The sequence below is a fragment of the Gigantopelta aegis genome, chromosome 10 (genome assembly GCF_016097555.1).
Source record: "Gigantopelta aegis isolate Gae_Host chromosome 10, Gae_host_genome, whole genome shotgun sequence".
In the NCBI taxonomy this organism is placed as follows: Eukaryota; Metazoa; Mollusca; class Gastropoda; order Neomphalida; family Peltospiridae; genus Gigantopelta; species Gigantopelta aegis.
This window is the reverse complement of record NC_054708.1, coordinates 55562497-55579887: the sequence shown is the minus strand read 5'-3', so window position 1 is coordinate 55579887 and position 17391 is coordinate 55562497. Positions and strand designations below refer to the sequence as shown.

General features: G+C 35.1%; 1 protein-coding gene across 3 annotated transcripts in view; it reads right to left on the bottom strand.

Moving 5' to 3' along the window:
- Window positions 1-2387: 2387 nt before the first annotated feature.
- LOC121383332 overlaps window positions 2388-17391 on the bottom strand; it is a 53193-nt gene continuing 38189 nt past the window's right edge. For 2 of the 3 annotated variants that reach the window (XM_041513294.1, XM_041513293.1), the window contains exons 21-31: window positions 16350-16448; window positions 15522-15665; window positions 14385-14562; window positions 13514-13710; window positions 12972-13154; window positions 11879-11962; window positions 10927-10992; window positions 9569-9646; window positions 8040-8202; window positions 6577-6684; window positions 2388-5770 (exon numbers count right to left, since the gene is read on the bottom strand). In XM_041513294.1, coding sequence (XP_041369228.1) covers window positions 5037-5770; window positions 6577-6684; window positions 8040-8202; window positions 9569-9646; window positions 10927-10992; window positions 11879-11962; window positions 12972-13154; window positions 13514-13710; window positions 14385-14562; window positions 15522-15665; window positions 16350-16448 — 2034 coding nt within the window. In that variant the 3' untranslated portion in view covers window positions 2388-5036. Of the gene's footprint in view, window positions 5771-6576; window positions 6685-7118; window positions 7234-8039; window positions 8203-9568; window positions 9647-10926; window positions 10993-11878; window positions 11963-12971; window positions 13155-13513; window positions 13711-14384; window positions 14563-15521; window positions 15666-16349; window positions 16449-17391 lie in introns of those variants that run through there. The other variant, XM_041513295.1, reaches the window with a different exon arrangement.

Genomic DNA, 17391 nt, shown 5'->3' with positions numbered 1-17391 from the left:
TAACTATATGAATTATATAAATGATTATAAAAAAAAAATTATACTAGTAGAAAATACATTTTTATTGGAGAATCTATCACAAACAAATGCTCACATAAAACTATGATGTAGCACCTTTAAGTTGTTGCAAGATTGTGTACATTTCTAATGTACTAATATTGAATTTATATTCACTAAATATGCTGGTCATAATTAATAATTTATGCTGCGATTCAAAATAATCAGTTAACTTAGTTATAAATTAAAAGTTTGTTTATGGATAAATGAAATTGATACACATCATCAAACTGTGTTATAGTCTGTTCCAATAAAGGTCACAATTCTCCTGTTTACCGACATCTTTATTTTAATTTCAAGAGTTAAACACCACCTTGTACATCAATGAGCACCCAAACATTGAATAGGTATTTACAAAATATTTACATGTCAGTTTAATATGAAAGAAATAATTGATGAAAATCATTTTTATTCTATTTCCAACACTACTTTGGTCTCATGTTAGTGTACTAGATACAATTCTTATACCAACATGTACATCATCTAGATTAACACAATAAAGTGTGAGATGAATGATTTGACAACATGCATATATGTAATATGATAATTATGTTTAGAGATGTTATCCACTTTGATCATCTGCTACGTTTATGTTTATCTTGTTTTTGTTTTGTTTTTTTACATAGTTGTTATTTTTTTATCTATTCAGATATTCAGAGAAAAAAAAGAATTAAAAATTTGAATAATTTCTTTGGATTTGTTACTCATCTGCGAACCAACTTGCTTAACACAGTCTTGTAATATTTACTACACTTGTTTTTTTTGCTGCATTCCTGCTCACAATATTACTAACACATGATAAAAGATTCAAACATTTAGTGTGGCCCCATTGCGCTATTTCTCGCTCCAGCCAGTGCACCGCAACTGGTACATCAAAGGCCGTGGTATGTGCTATCCTGTCTATGGGATGGTGCATATAAAAGATCCCTTGCTGCTAATCGAAAAGAGTAGCCCATGAAGTGTGGCAATATTTTGTAATAGCAGTGTGCTGGCAATTTTTTTTAATGTGGAATGAAGGAAATGTTTTATTTAACGACACACTCAACACATTTTATTTACGGTTATATGGCGTCGGACATGGTTAAGGACCACAGATATTGAGAGAGGAAACCTGCTGTCGCCTCTTCATGGGCTACTCTTTTCTATTAGCAGCAAGAGATATTTTATATGCACCATCCCATAGACAGGAAAGTACATACCACGGCCTTTGATGTACCAGTTGTAGTGCTCTGGCTGGGGTGGGAAATAGCCCAATGGGCCCACCAATGGGGATCGATCCCAAACCGACCGTGCATCAAGCGAGCGCTTTACCACTGGGCTACGTCCCGCTCCTGTGGAATGAAGAATCATACTGAATAAATGTTAGTTGTCGAGTGTCAAACAAAGTATGTATATATGAAGTGATCAATATTAACTTTTGAATTTTTATTTAAAAGTTAAATGGAAACAAGTTGTACAGAACATGTTTACCGTGATCTAATATCACACTTGTTGGCATGAGAGTATGCAATTTAAAGACAGCATTTGGTGAAAATTCAACCAAAAACTTATCAAGGAAGGATTCAAGAGGTAGAAAGAAAGAAATGTTTTATTTAACGATGCATTTGACACATTTTATTTACGGTTATATGGCGTCAGACATATGGTTAAGGACCACACCGATTTTGAGAGGAAACCCACTGTCGCCACTACATGGGATACTCTTCCGATTAGCAGCAAGGGATCTTTTATTTGCGCTTCCCACAGGCAGGATAGCACAAACCATGGCCTTTGTTGAACCAGTTATGGATCACTGGTCGGTGCAAGTGGTTTACACCTACCCATTGAGCTTTGGAGCACTCACTCAGAGTTTGGAGTCAGTATCTGGATTAAAAATCCCATGCCTCAACTGGGATCCGAACCCAGTACCTACCAGCCTGTAGACCGATGGCCTACCACGACGCCGGTAATTCAAGAGGTAGATGCATTGAAATAAAAACCGACCTGTGAAAAATAACCATTACCTTGCTTTTGGACCAGATGCATGTTCTAAATGACCTTGCCCTTGAATCACATTCATAGATTTGGAAGTGTACATTTTGAAAGACTACAACTTTGTGAACACCCATGCTAATTACAAAAGGCATCCATTAACGAATTCAAGACTTGATGGTAATCAGACTTTAAATTACTTTACCCAAGTTTAAACTGAATTTTGAAAGACTGCTGTTAGTAGTGTCTTTTGACTGAACATTGACGGTTTGTGATTAACTTGAGGATGAAGGTGATGAGAGAATCTAATTTTGTAATGTACGAGTGACATTTTTTTTAATTTATTACAAAACACGAAGCATTTTTAAAAACATTTATTAAAAACAGTATAATAATTGATCATATGATTCTGAAATGTTTTGTAACTGCAATAAAATGCACATTCAATATAAAATTAATTTTGAGCAACTGGTTATTATTTTGATCATGTACATAAGGGCAATTTCATGGAGACTGACATTACAATTTTTTTTTTTCAAATACCTGTATTTTCAGCATTATTGCATCCAAGCATTTTTTGCTGTTAGTTTCATATCAGATGACCATCTTCTACACAACAAACTGACAGACTACCTTAACTAAACTAAGGTAGCCATTTACTTGATTGTTGAAACATACAAAAAGTTTACATTTTTGTAACATAGTCATGATCAATTAAATGGCCATCAAAGACTATTAAGACAGTTTGATGAATTTTATTGCAGCATTATACCATCTTATAGGAACCTAACAGCAAGAAATTGATATATTTATCGGCTATTGGATGTCAAACATTTGGTAATTTTGACATAGTTTTAAAGAGGAAACCCGCTACATTTTTCCATTTAGTAGCAAGGGATCTTTTATATGCACCATTCCACAGGAGGTAGCACATTCCATGGCCTTTGACATACCAGTCGTCTTGCACTGGATGGTACGAGAAATAGTCCAACTGATGGTGACTGATCCTAGACAGACCGCTTCACCACTGGGCTACATTCTCCCCCTTAACAGCAAGAAGTGTTTGGACTAAAATGATCAATTTACCGGTATTTTGATATTAACAAAATGCCTGAACATGTAATGTCAGTCACTGTGGAATTACCCATTACACACACAGACACGCACATACACTCTACAACACATCTACAAAAAGTTATTAAAATGAACAACCAGGAAACATTTTGCCAATTCACAGACAGACCCATGTGTTTTTAAATGTGAAATGTTCAACTTGTGACCTGTGAATCGTTAGATTTGTTCCAGGAGGTTGTAAAAGCCAAGAAATATGCAAAAACATCAGCTTTTTTTAACAATATAAATTAATGATGTGTTTTTTCAATGGGGTGGGTCTTTTGGCATAGCACATTTTAAAAACAGTATTAAGAACAATAGTATCGCATATGAATTTAAAGATGACAGATACATACCATAATTTACTTCACCTTTTGCTGAAATGATCTTGATCAGTTTATGATTATGTACACTACGGATGGAGGGTAGTATTTGAAGAGTTTAGGCGCAAAACGCGATATATCCATTTTTTATTTTCAGTAAAACTGATTTTTATAATTGGCGTATATCACTTTATGAGAACAAAAAACAGGATTTACATACAATTTCATAAGGATCAATCGCGTTTTGCGGCAAATCAGCAGGCCTACGATTAACCTTTACTGACATACAATAATGGCTTTAATTTTAAAAAAAAGAAAAAAAAAGGTTTATATTGCGTTTTGCGCCTGAACTCTTCATTTCTTGCCGACATGAAGCAGTTTGAGGGTTTTATGACATTGTGTATAAAAAAACTAAACATACCTTTTTTCAAGTCCCCCATGATCAAGGGCTAGTACAGGTAAATCGCAAGGGAAAGGAAACCACTGGTGTTAAAACCATGATAGTCTCCCATTCAATGGCTACAAATTAAGTTATGTGCTGTGTATACAGGTTTTAAGCATAGAAAAATCACATAGTTGTAGCCTAATGCTGATGCAAAAATGGAACAATTCATGCAATAAAGAAAGTGTCATAAAGAGTGACATTGATAATAATGCTGAAGTAATTTGACAAGGAACATAAACATAACGTCAAACCTGTATTGAAAATGTATGTTTAAGGATAGAAGTATTTGATCTACCAAACCTGTGTAAAGCAGCCACCAAATGGAGTGTAAAAAAGTGGCATTTTAAGACAGTTGGCTGCTAGAGCAGGTTTGACTATACTGTGATATTGCACGAATTTTATCAGGGGGTCTAGACTCTGTCGAGGGACATTTATGGGGGATTCGAGACATGCTCCCGGAAAAATGTATTGAAACAAAAACTGCTTGAGCAGAGGGTGGGGTGTTTTGACCCCCCCCCCCCCCTCAAAACCCACTCTGTGCACACGCACATGTGCTGTTGTACCCCCATGTGTTCAAAATGGAAGGTAGTGGTTGGAGAGCTTGTGTTCATGATGTAAAACTTTGTACTGATGAAATGGCAATGTAAGGGACTCCTTAATAAAAAAAGTGATACGGACAAACTTCCATATGAACTCGTCTTTTAAAAATTAATGCACTGAATCTTGGGTATTTCTAGAGCCAAGGTTGGGGACATTTTACGCATATAAAGGGATTCAATGAATGTACATAAAATTAAAAATACATCTGGAATTCTTTTGTATACAATTTTAAAGAATCTGAGAATGGAACAGGGAAATTAAAGTCACAATACTCTAATATTAAAACGGTTGAGAAAATAGTATAAATTATGTACATTACAAATAACAAATGTAAAATAATTCTTAAAATAATTCTCTTCATTAGCCAATATGTACTATCCGAATATGAGTATTTGTGTAGTTATAAATAAAAATTAGATTAAATAAAATCATTTTTGTTTCATCTGTATAGAATAGAAATAAAAATCAAACTCGTGACATATTTTGCATGGATTATTTTCAGTCTATAATTATAATCCTTTCTTTTTTCAACTACCAACACACTCATTACCAGGCAAGTCGGCTGATTTTTTAATTTTGTCAACAAGCCGAGTTGGTAACTGCTTCATAAAGTCCTTGGCTAGCTGATCATGTTTCTTCCTTCCAAACAGAATAGTCAACAGAAACAATGGAGTTATCTTTCTCTGAAAGCACTCTTCAACAAGACTTGCCGTCTCTATGGAATGCTGGAATATCGTGAAATTGCTGGAATGATCTTTAAGGAAAGTCTCCATGGACCACACTTTGCGAGTCTGTGAAGTTTCTTCCACGGAACAAGGAACAAAATAGAAAGACTGGCTGCTGTCATCGAACTGAAGGCCATCCGAGTCTTCTGACCAGAATGACAAAGGAGTTGATGAAAGATCTAAAGAAGCGGCAAACAAATGAGGATGTAAATTGTGACCAAGCCGATAACAGTTTTCTTCTGTTTGAACATCAGCACTTTCATGGCAGTCGTCCTGTCCTTGACAAGATGAGGCATCGTTGGTTTTATCGGGATGTTGTCTCTCCAGAAAAGCATTGTTGTCATCTTCCTCCTGTCTCTGGTTATTCCGATGGTTAAGACAATTGTTGTTAACTGGCACAGGTATGGACTCTTTGGATATTTCGCTGTGATCTGATTTGGTATTGATCTCAAATGTCTGGTTTGATACGACGTGAATGCTCACCTTGGGGTACTGTGTTTCAGTTACGGAGCAGGAATTCAAGAACAGACTGTCATCTGGAAGACAACGTAAATTACTGGTATACAAGACAGTTAAAATATTTTATTTTATCTCACGATGAGATGACTGAGATGTTTGTAGGAACAGTAGTTTCTTATCGAATAGGAGTTCCAATAAATATAGTTTAAAGACAAAAAACAAATATGAAAGTCAGAATGGAAAATAGTGTCTTAACAGAATAATTAGTCCACTACAAAAAAACACACAACAAAGTACATTGAAAATTATATGCTTGTATATAAGGTAACCAAGTACAAATGTAATTTATTTCCTTCATTTTATGAATATTATTTTAAAATAATTTAAAAACAATAATCACACTACCAAATGGTAGGATAGACTTGACATAATCACAGTGATCTGGAAACGAGGAAAACTGAATGCAAAATGTTTTAAGGCTTACATTTGTGGCTAGATGTCCACTGTTTATTGCATACCAAGATATTTTGTATTGTAAACAAAATACAATTCATATCCCAATGTTTCATGATATTTGTTGTGGATAAAACAGTCAAATCTTCAGCTATCAATTCTTCAAAATAGCCGAGACATTTCACTACTGTTACCAATTCAAAATATTTATAAAAACTGTCTTTTCAACTCCACATTCCCAGTTATTTATCACAGAAAAAAAGTAAAATACCATTTTGGTGAATGAAGTAGCTTTCTGCTGTTTTGTTATTTTTACCATTAGGGTGCGCAAAATGGTGAGAAACACGAATTAGTGAAAGTACTTGCAAGATACTGTCGACTGCAATATCCTCAAGATTAAAGATGGCCTATTGAATGGATTGTTTCTCACCTGCCTCATCAAGATCAGATATCAAGTGGTAGTCCAGTAATTTCTGGGCAACACTCACTGCTGTTTGGCGAGAAAATGGCTCATTTCTTTCAACTAATATAGGTTTGTCTGCAATACAAATGAAGTCGTACCATTTTCAAATTCTGGCCATCTTGTAATAAAATAGCAAATTTCTTTCAACTAATTTCTACAAACAGCATGATAAATTTATGAATTCCCAGTATTTTCAATCTTGTAACAAAATAGTTAATTTGTTTCAACTAAATTCTACAAAGTATGACAAATGTATGAAGTCCCAGTATTTTCAAATAGTTTCATCACAATGGAGGCAAACTATATTAAGATGCACTCAGTGCATCTCACATAAACAATTTACTAATAAATATCAATGGCATAAATTTATTTTTCCCATGACACTGATATTTATTTTACAGGTCTGAGTTTGCCTCGGCATTTTTTCCTGTCTGGCTACCCCCAGAATAATCTAACAAAATGTTCATAAAATTTTGTTCATAAAAATTATATAGTAAATATACTACTACCGTATATCCTTGAATAGAGTCCTGCTTTGAATAGAAGCCTGTATCGATTAGAGGCCGGGTCTCGGAGCATCGCGAAATAAATAGAAGCCTGCCTTGCATCCGGCATGTGATTCTTCTGCTTTTTAAAAAAATTTCCTTTCATTCATTTTCCTTGCATTCTGCACTCAATTACGTGCATGTATCATTTTGAGCTTTTTTAGAAATGTTTCAATCACATGCCTGTTGAATAGAAACCTGCCCTGTTCTGCTATTCTAGCTTTGTCAGGTGAAATTACCGCCTTATACTCGTACCTTCCATTGCATGACATCACATGTTTAACCACATGGCAAGAACAGTGGGACAAAAAAATTATTTTAAAAAAACAGAAGCCTGCCTTGAATAGAGGCCAGGTCTTGGAGAGTCGCAAAAATAAGAAGAAACCTGCCTTGAATAGAGGCCAGGTCTAGGAGAGTCGAAAAAAAAAATAGAAACTTGCCTTGAATAGAGGCCAGGTCTCAGAGAGTTGCAAAAAAAAAATAGAAACCTGCCTTGAATTGAGGCCAGGTCTCGGAGAGTTGCAAAAAAAAATAGAAACCTGCTTTGAATAGAGGCTAGGTCTCAGAGATTTGCAACAAAAAAAAAGAAACCTAGGCTTTTATACAAGGATTTACGGTATATATTATTAACAAAATATTGCTGACAAGAATTCTGCAGAATTAAATTCCTTGCCTGCCATATAATGATAAACAAAGTTTCACTGATCTAGAACTTATAGTTTGTGAAAAACTGATTTAAATGTGAAAAATTAATGCCAAAGTTGACACCATTGGAAAACTAGGCCTAATTTCTCTATCTCGCCTTTTTACTTCATAAAAATTAGTCAAAATTACATAGTAAATATCTTATTAACTTTACATGCAATACAAGTAAGACAAATGTACCAATGGCCCTGAAGAGCGGTTTGTTGTGAAGAATCCACCTGACCAGATCAGAACCGGTGAAACATTTACACACTGACTGGAGATCAGAATGCAGTTTCTGTATGATGTGTGCTGGAATGGCTGATCTGTCACTAGTAACTGTATTGATGTCAACGGCACAATACTGCAAGTGAGAGAGAAAAATAGTCACTGTAACAGCACTGGTATAAGGCTTGTTTGTGTAAATAGAAATCGTACTAAACAAAAACATGTTAGTTACATGATGAGGATGCTTAAGGAAGATGTCTGTTATACATTCTACTATTAATGCAAATTAGTTATTTTGAGGTTTTTACAGTTTTCAACAAGAATCAAAAGACCTCAATACACAACACATCTTTAGTGATAGAGCAACAATACAATACAATGTCACAAGAAAGGTACATACCTGGTAATACTCTTTTGACAATTTGAAATATTGGATCCCAAGATTAAAAATATTTAAAAGATTTGGTTTCGTCGGAATCAAAACAAGTACTGAAATTTGAGTGTAAACTAAAAGGTATTGTAAGAACAAAATCTGCTCTTTTGAAAATATATAGACTGCATAAGGTTTGGGACTGTTTTCTACTTTAAGAAAAAAATGCAGCTAAACTGTACGAGATAAAACTTTGTCATAACATAATATGTAACATTATGTGTTAAAAAAAAAATGTCAAGATAAGTATCTCAAAAAGCAATGTTTAGTTAAGTGTTACAAAAAGAAATGTCAAGATAAGTATCACAAAAATCAATGTCAGGGTAAGTGTTACAAAAAGCAGTCGGGGTCTTATAAAAAGCAATGTCCGGGTAAGTGTTACGAAAATCAATGTCGGGCTAAGTGTTACGAAAAGCAATGTCGGGGTAAGTGTTACGAAAAGCAATGTCTGGGTAAGTGTTACGAAAAGCAATGTTTAGGGTAAGTGTTACAAAAAGCAATGTCATGGCAAGTGTTACAAAAAGCAATGTCAGGGTATGACAAAAAACAATGCCAGGATAAGCAATGACAACGATATTTTGCTTGTCCGAGCAGATTTTCACTTGTCAGGACAAACGGACAAGTGCTTATTTCGAACACTGAATGTGGGGTAAGTGTTAAAAAAGCAATGTCAGAGTACTGCAAAAAGCAATGCCAGGGTAAGTGTTACAAAAAGCAATGCCAGGGTAAGTGTTACAATAAGCAATGTCAATGTAAGTGTTACAAAAAGCAATGTCAGAGTATTGCAAAAAGCAATGTCAGGGTAAGTGTTACAAAAAGCAATGCCATGGTAAGTGTTACAAAAAGCAATGTCAGGGTAAGTGTTACAAAAAGCAATGCCAGGGTAAGTGTTACAAAAAGCAATGCCATGGCAAGTGTTACAAAAAGCAATGCCAGGGTAAGTGTTACAAAAAGCAATGTCATGGCAAGTGTTACAAAAAGCAATGTCAGGGTATGACAAAAAACAATGCCAGGATAAGTGTTACAAAAAGCAATGCCAGGGTAAGTGTTAACAAAATGAATGTATACTCACATGTACGAGTCTGGTGTAAAGGGCCAGAAGTTGTCTAGTTGACAGTGTGTACAGCTTTAGTCGGAATATCACAGGTTCCTCAACAAACAGAAATCATGATTTAGTATTCATATTTTTACAGTTCTGTCGAAAGAGAAGAATCATTCTAAATGTCTTCTAATTTTTCAATTAATAATGATTCATTGTCAAATTTGATGAGTTGTTATTAACTGAAAAATTAGAAGTAAGAACAACAGTTACTTTACATTTTAAATAAAAATAGATTAATTAGAAGTCATTCATCCAAGCAAGACCGGCCTCGGTGGCGTCGTGGTTAGGCCATCGGTCTACAGGCTGATAGGTACTGGGTTCGGATCCCAGTCGAGGCATGGGATGTTTAATCCAGATACCGACTCCAAACCCTGAGTGAGTGCTCCGCAAGGCTCAGTGGGTAGATGTAAACCACTTGCACCTACCAGTGATCCATAACTGGTTCAACAAAGGCATGGTTTGTGCTATCCTGCCTGTGGGAAGTGCAAATAAAAGATCCCTTGCTGCTAATCAGAAAGAGTAGCCCATGTAGTGGCGACAGCGGGTTTCCTCTCAAGATCTGTGTGGTCCTTAATCATATGTCTGACACCATATAACCGTAAATAAAATGTGTTGAGTGCGTCGTTAAATAAAACATTTCTTTCATCCAAGCAATCAACAATCATGTGTGTATTAAATATTACTGGACTTTAGTTGCACCTTCATTTGAAAGAAACTGGAATGCACTGATGGTGATTCATCACTGCTAGACTAAGCAATACAGAATATCCTAAACAGAATGGAGGGATGAGTAGATCTGTAAAAAACCATAAGAAAACCCTCTCACTAAATCAGCTACATTTTTCAACATAGCATTTTTTCATTTCAACTTATTTTCATGCTTATGGTTCAAGCACAGTCCTTGGCACACACCTCAGTTATCTGGGCTGTCTGTCCAGGACAGTGGATTAGTTGTTAATTGTTAGTGGTTAGTAAGTGTAGTGGCCTTAAACCTACCCACTGAGTTGTTAAAACTCGCTCTGGGTGGGAGCCGGTACCGGGCTGCGAACCCTATACCTACCAGCCTTATGTCCGATGGCTTAACCACAATGCCACCGAGGCCAGTAAACACCATAGCACATACCATGTTCTTAAATATACCAGTTGTTAAGCACTGCCGTACATTGTTTACCACTGAACGATCTTCCCTTTGAATGAAACATCTCTGTTTTCCTTATCCATCCACCTCATTCAACATGCTCTTTAGGATCTTGGTTTTTTTCTGGAATCATAGTTCTTAAGGTGTTAACACTAACTTGAACTGAAGATCCAGTGTTAAAATTACTCACTGCTTGTGACAAAAGGAGGCTGCGACTAACTCCTCTCCGGAAGTTGTTCATGAAATGAATCAGGTGCTGTGAAGAAAAAGTGTGAAAGAATCATCCAATGAGTTACACTGAAAAGAGTGCCCCTTTTGTTTATTTTATTTTGTTGGAATCAAAACTAACTGACTGTTAGGTTATGCAGTATTGAAAGGCAGTCCACCTCCCATAATTATGGTGTAAAAACAGGTTTGATTCTGACATCTAGAACTGAGTGCCATATTATGCATTGTTTCCTGCCTTGAGGGTTAACTTTAACCATGAGAGCTAATTCTCTTGTTGGTCCCTTGGAAGTAAAGAGTGGTAACATCTCAAACAACTCCAGGCCTGGTGCTTATAAAACTTTTAAAGTCTAGATTCGAGACTCTTAATAGAGTCTGAGACACTAATGTCATGACAAAACCATACAAATTGTATGGGTGTGACATCATTAGAGATTGAGTTTGGACTCGACGTTTTATAAGCACGGGCCCAGATGACGAACTTGTTAATTTTTTATTACAATGATGCCACAGGAGTTACTCTCTTCTTCTAAGGCAGAAAGGTAAACATCATTTTTCCGGTTTAGTTGCTACATTGGCTAATGTTTGTATTCTTGACAATTTAAAAACAATAGTGGTGAGATACCTGAAACTAGATTAGCGGCTGTGGAAAGTTATGAATCATGTACAAATTCCACAAAACTAGCATCTGGGATGATTAGTTTTGTAGAGTATTCATCTACCATAAAGTGGTTATCTTTTATTCTGAGAATTATAGAAGATGTAACGATATTAACTTGGCAGATATAGTTTTTATTATGTTGAAAATATACAAGCAATGTTTAAATTCAGTGTTGAAAATGTATTTATCTGAAATCTAGAAAACAATCCCACGCCATCTACAATGTAAGCATAATTTACTGTGTATATTTATATACCGCAATTGACTGAATTAAAGTTTTCGCTTTCCTAGTGGCAGAAATATCTTCATTCTTCAACTTGTCTGCTTCTTTCTCAAAATCCTGTTTTAAAAAACAAAGACAATTCAGAATTAAATTGTTGAATTCAAAAAGTCAGGAGAGCTTGCTTGAATATTACATAAATGTAAACATGAAAATCAAGTTAAACAAAAACTGATACCAAACTTTAACTCAGGGAGCACTATCTCATGTGAAACATAATATTATTCTATTAGAAAGGAAGGAAGGAAATGTTTTATTTAACAATGCACTCAACACATTTTATTTACGATTATATGGTTAAGGACCACAGAGATATTGAGAGAGGAAACCCGCTGTCGCCACTTCATGGGCTACTCTTTTTGATTAGCAGCAAGGGATCTTTTATATGCACCATCCTACAGTCAGGATAGTACATACCACAGCCTTTGTTACACCAGTTGTGGAGCACTGGCTGGAACGAGAAATAGCCCAATGGGTCCACCAATGGGGATCGATCCTGGACTGACTGCACATCAAGCGAACGCTTTACCACTGGGCTACATCCCACCCTTATTCTATTTGAGTGCTGGTTATGCAACTTTAAACAATAACATGAACCGTCAATTGGTTATGCAGTGATCCATTACATTCTAAAATTAATAAGTAGCACTTCAGTAGTCAAATTGACAAAATATTGTCTCACTAGTAAAATCAGTTTGTTTAATCTTCTGACTACTGGTTCAGGATTAATTTTTGACAAAAAACCGCTGTGAAAGTACAACTTTATAACTTTTACTCACACAGTTTCACTAAAATATTTTAGATCAGTTATTGTCGATTAAAATTAGGATTTTTTTTAATAAAGTTGTGTTTACTTGAGTGCATTTGTGTCTAGATGTCCAGTATTTACAGCCATTATTCCCAATAACTGTTTTTTTCTGACCAGATTTTTTTTTACAGGTTACATAAGAATTTTAAATATTGTCACCAGCACCATGAATTTTGACAATATTTTATTTATAATTACATAAAAACAGTTTTGCAATCCTTCAATCTGTCAGCTGTAAGATGTGAAAGCCGAAGATCTAACCTGAACAATAAAAATCCACAAACATTCCAAGACGCATCTGAAGTTGTCCTGGTAAAGCCAATCACTAAGTCTGTCCAGATAGCCGTGGAGAAACTTGGTTAAAGGTTGTAGACAATCAGTGACAGAAAGAGAGGTGTTCGTTGTCACCACCACAGACAGAGCATCGTGGATGAACAGGTTCAGCTGAAAACAAAATCAAAGAGACCACTCAAGTTATGTTAATGGAAAAGAAATATTTGTTTAACAATACCTCAGAACATTTTACATTATAGCTATTTTGTATCTAACAACAAGACACCGAGAAACACACACACACACACACACACACAGAGAGAGAGAGAGAGAGAGACAGAGAGAGGGACAGAGAGAGAGAGAGAGAGCGCACGAGAGAGAGAGAGAGAGCCACAGATCTATTTTTCTCACTGATGTCACAGAAGCTGGTTTTAATGTTTCAGCTCTGCACCCTACTGCTTGTATTATTTGTTTGTATTAAGTTGCTGTCGGGTTCTACCCTTTAAAAGTTTCCAAATCTCATATTTTACCCTGTAAGCCAGCAGTCTTGTCTGAGCCCTCAGAACTTCCTTCAAGTGACACTGGTGAGACTCGAGTGTTTCGTTTGATGTATTCGACGTGTTCTCTGTGTCCAAGTTCAACAGATGACAATACATCTGCTCAGAAGTGGACTCGACTGAGTCAGAATCACTGTCATCATCATCATCAATGTCCAGTGCTGCGAAATCTGTCCAAATATTAATAGTTGAATATTCAAACATGTTTTTCATTAATAGTTGAATTTTCAAACATGTTCATCATTAAATAATGGAATTCACCAAACATGTTTATGATCAATAATTGAATTATCACATATGTTTATCAATAGTTGAATTAACAAACATGTTTATTGTCAAAAGCTGATTTAACAAACATGTTTATCATCAATAGTTGAATTTTCAAACATGCTTATCATTAATAGTTGAATTAACAAACATGTTTACCATCAAAAGTTGGTTTTACAACATGTTTATCATCAACAGTTGAAGTAACAAACATGTTTATCATTAATAGTTGAATTTTCAAACATGTTTATCATTAATATTTAATTGAATTTCAAAGCATGTTTAACATCAATAGTTGAATTAACAAACATGTTTATTATTAATAGTTGAATTAACAACATATTTATCATCAGCAGTTGAATAAACAAACATTTTATCATCAATAGGTGAATTAACAACCATGTTTATCACTAATAGTTTATCATAAAAATGCTGTCGCTGATAAATTCTGCAACTGTTACAGCTTTGGGCATAGCACTGCTGAATGTTGTGGCAATGTTTTACTTATTACAAATGGACAAACTGTTTAAATACTAAGTGGCCAGTGTATCAGTGTTGCACAAGAAGACAAACACACCTTGTACTGATAGTTGGCTTTCTCGTCCACTGACGAAAACATGATGTTGTTTAGCTGGTACACTTTGGCTGGGTTTTCTCTTGGATTCATACTTTATCCTAAACGCTCCTGCCAGCTTTCTTACAAATGCATCGAGAAACTTGATAACTGCTGTAATGTTGTTTATGCGTGTGCACATCTGTAAAGAAATATTAAAGGTTAATAAGCTTACACAGAAATAAATTGTCTTAAAACAAATATATATAACTTAAAAACATAACAATGTGAATGTAAAATCTACAAATGGCATTTTTATGTTTATTAATGTTAAAATCTAATTTTTAAAATCTAATGCAGTTGTTAAAATAGAAATGAAAATAATATTGGACAAAAACAGGAAATGTTTGTTATGTCTTGAAAAGTATGTGTGTATGTCTCTCAATGTGTGTGCGTGCATGAGTGTATACATGTGTGTGTATCTGTCACAATGTGTGTGTGCTTCCATACATGTGTATGTGTCTGTGTGTGCATGCAAGCGGCATACATGTGTGTCACAATGTGCATGTGCATATGCATATGTGCGTGTATCGTATTGTCGAAGAACAATTTTGTTTGTTTTGTTTAATGACACCTCTAGAACATATTGATTTATTAATCATCAGCTAATGGATGTCAAACATTTGGTAATTTTGACATAAAGTCATACAGTGGAAACCCGCTACATTTTTCCATTAGTAGCAAGGGATCTTTTGTATCCTATAGACAGGAGAGCACATACCACAGTCTTTGATATACCAGTCATGGTGCACTGGCTGGAGCGAGAAATAGCCCAATGGGCCAACCAATAGGGATTGTGTCAAAGAACATGGACAGTTATTCCTATTAGGCAGCACTAAAGTGTGGAAATTTGGAAAAATCTGAAGGTTTATTAACTTCATTAATAATTTAAAAATAATATCAGCTAGTTTCTTTTTTTAACAACCCTTCCCCTCTATTAAACTCCAACTTGGGAACAACTTGAATGTTCTTGTTTTATTTTGTTGCGGGTTTTTGGTGGGTTTTTTATTGTTTTTTTTCTTCTGTTTTGTGCCAAGCATTGCTTAAAACTGGTTTCAGTATGTGTAACAAATAATTCAGCTAAAAGGAATGGTATCTGACCTGCTGCGTAACTGGTTCATACCGGTCATCGATATATGCCGACTTCCTGTTGAGGTAATAGTAACAGTCAATGCCGCCCATGTGTTCATGTCGGCAGCCCCAGATCACTTGATTCTTCTGTTGAGATGTTAAATGATCAACAAGCTGTGAAAAAATGCAAGTAGGTCATTAGATAAAAAATAAACCATAACTATAACAGCTATAGGAGAGGGCCTCGTAAGTTGGATAACTTGTGCCCAATCCTTTCGTATGTGTGTGTGTATATATATATATATATATATATATATATTATCACTGGCATAGGAAGTGGGGGGTCAAGCGGGCATGTACCCCCACTTTGTAGCAGCAGTGATGGTTTATATATATTTATACATGTATTTATATTTATATATGTGGGGGGGGGGGGGGGGAGAGCACCTTCCTACGCCCGTGATTATATGCATTAAAATATGTGTTCAATCAAAAATAAAAGAAAGAAAATATGTCTACAGATGAATGGACAAAACTTATGAAGAACAAAAACTACTCTGAGCAATATAATTAATTTAGCTGGAAATTTTCAAAAATGTTTGTTGTCTTCTGTACACACAACACATCATAAGGCTCATTCAACATGCAAATTCCAAACTTAGCTTTCTTATGAAGTTATTACGAAACATATTTGGAAATTTAAATTTAATGATTTACCATTGAAGGACAGTTTAAAAACCCTGATGCTTTACCACTGGCGTTACCATAAAGTTCATGAAGACAAAATGGCTTCCATACAAGTCTTTTTTTATCTTAACCCTTTAAATTTTTACCTGTTATTCAAACTGACTAATTTACCTGTGGTCCAATCACTTGCTTGCCAACATATGAAGGCATCCCACAAAGATCCAGACATAACAAGTTGTCACTGTATAATGATACACTGTAACACATAGCCTAGAAAAAGTCAGAAACATGGAGCGGTATAGAAACATATACATGTACTGAATGTGTTGTTAATCACTCTAACACTTACTCAAAGCCCTTTAAATCCTGAACAAAATATTTTTTTAAATACCAGTTTGTAGCAATACAGATTAGTAATACAGATACATACATTGTTTAAGAATGTGGTCAATATGGCCGCTATATGAATACTGTAAGCCTGTTCATTTTGGCAGGACGTGGCCCAGTGGGCTATTCCTTATTGCAGCCAATGATCCAAAACTGGTGTCTCAAAGACTGTGGCATATACTACCCTGTCTGTGAAATGATGCATATAAACAAATCTCTTGCTATTAATCAGAAAAGGAAGCCCGTTGCGTGGCAGCATCAAGATTTCTCTCTCATTATCTGTGTGGTCCTTAACCATATGTCCGACATTATATAACTGTAATCAAAATATGCAGAGTGCATCATTAAATAAAACATACTTTCCTTTACCTTTTAATTTTGAAACATAATGAACATCCTTTTCATGAACTTAGATTGTCAGACACCCAGACAGACAACATTGTTCTGCTGACTTATTAAGGATTGTCTGTTATTTCTTTTACATTCATCTGGGTATGAACCAAAACAAATCATTCGCAGTGAAGCTGTTCTCACATAAGTTTGCGAATTATTGTTTTCATTCATACCCAGATGAACGTAAAAGAAATAGCAGACAATAACCTACTTATAGTTAAGTTTAAATCATACTTGCTAATAATAACACTAAAAGTTCCTACTTTATTTTGAATTATTTTTGGTCCATAACCACTAACTTGATAACTTGATAACTTGACCATATAAAATGATGTCATCCGTTCCCCGATGATGTCAACATTTTTCATCAAGAAATTAACAAACTCCCATTACTACATGTATGTCTGGACCAATGGGATGATGTTATATTGTA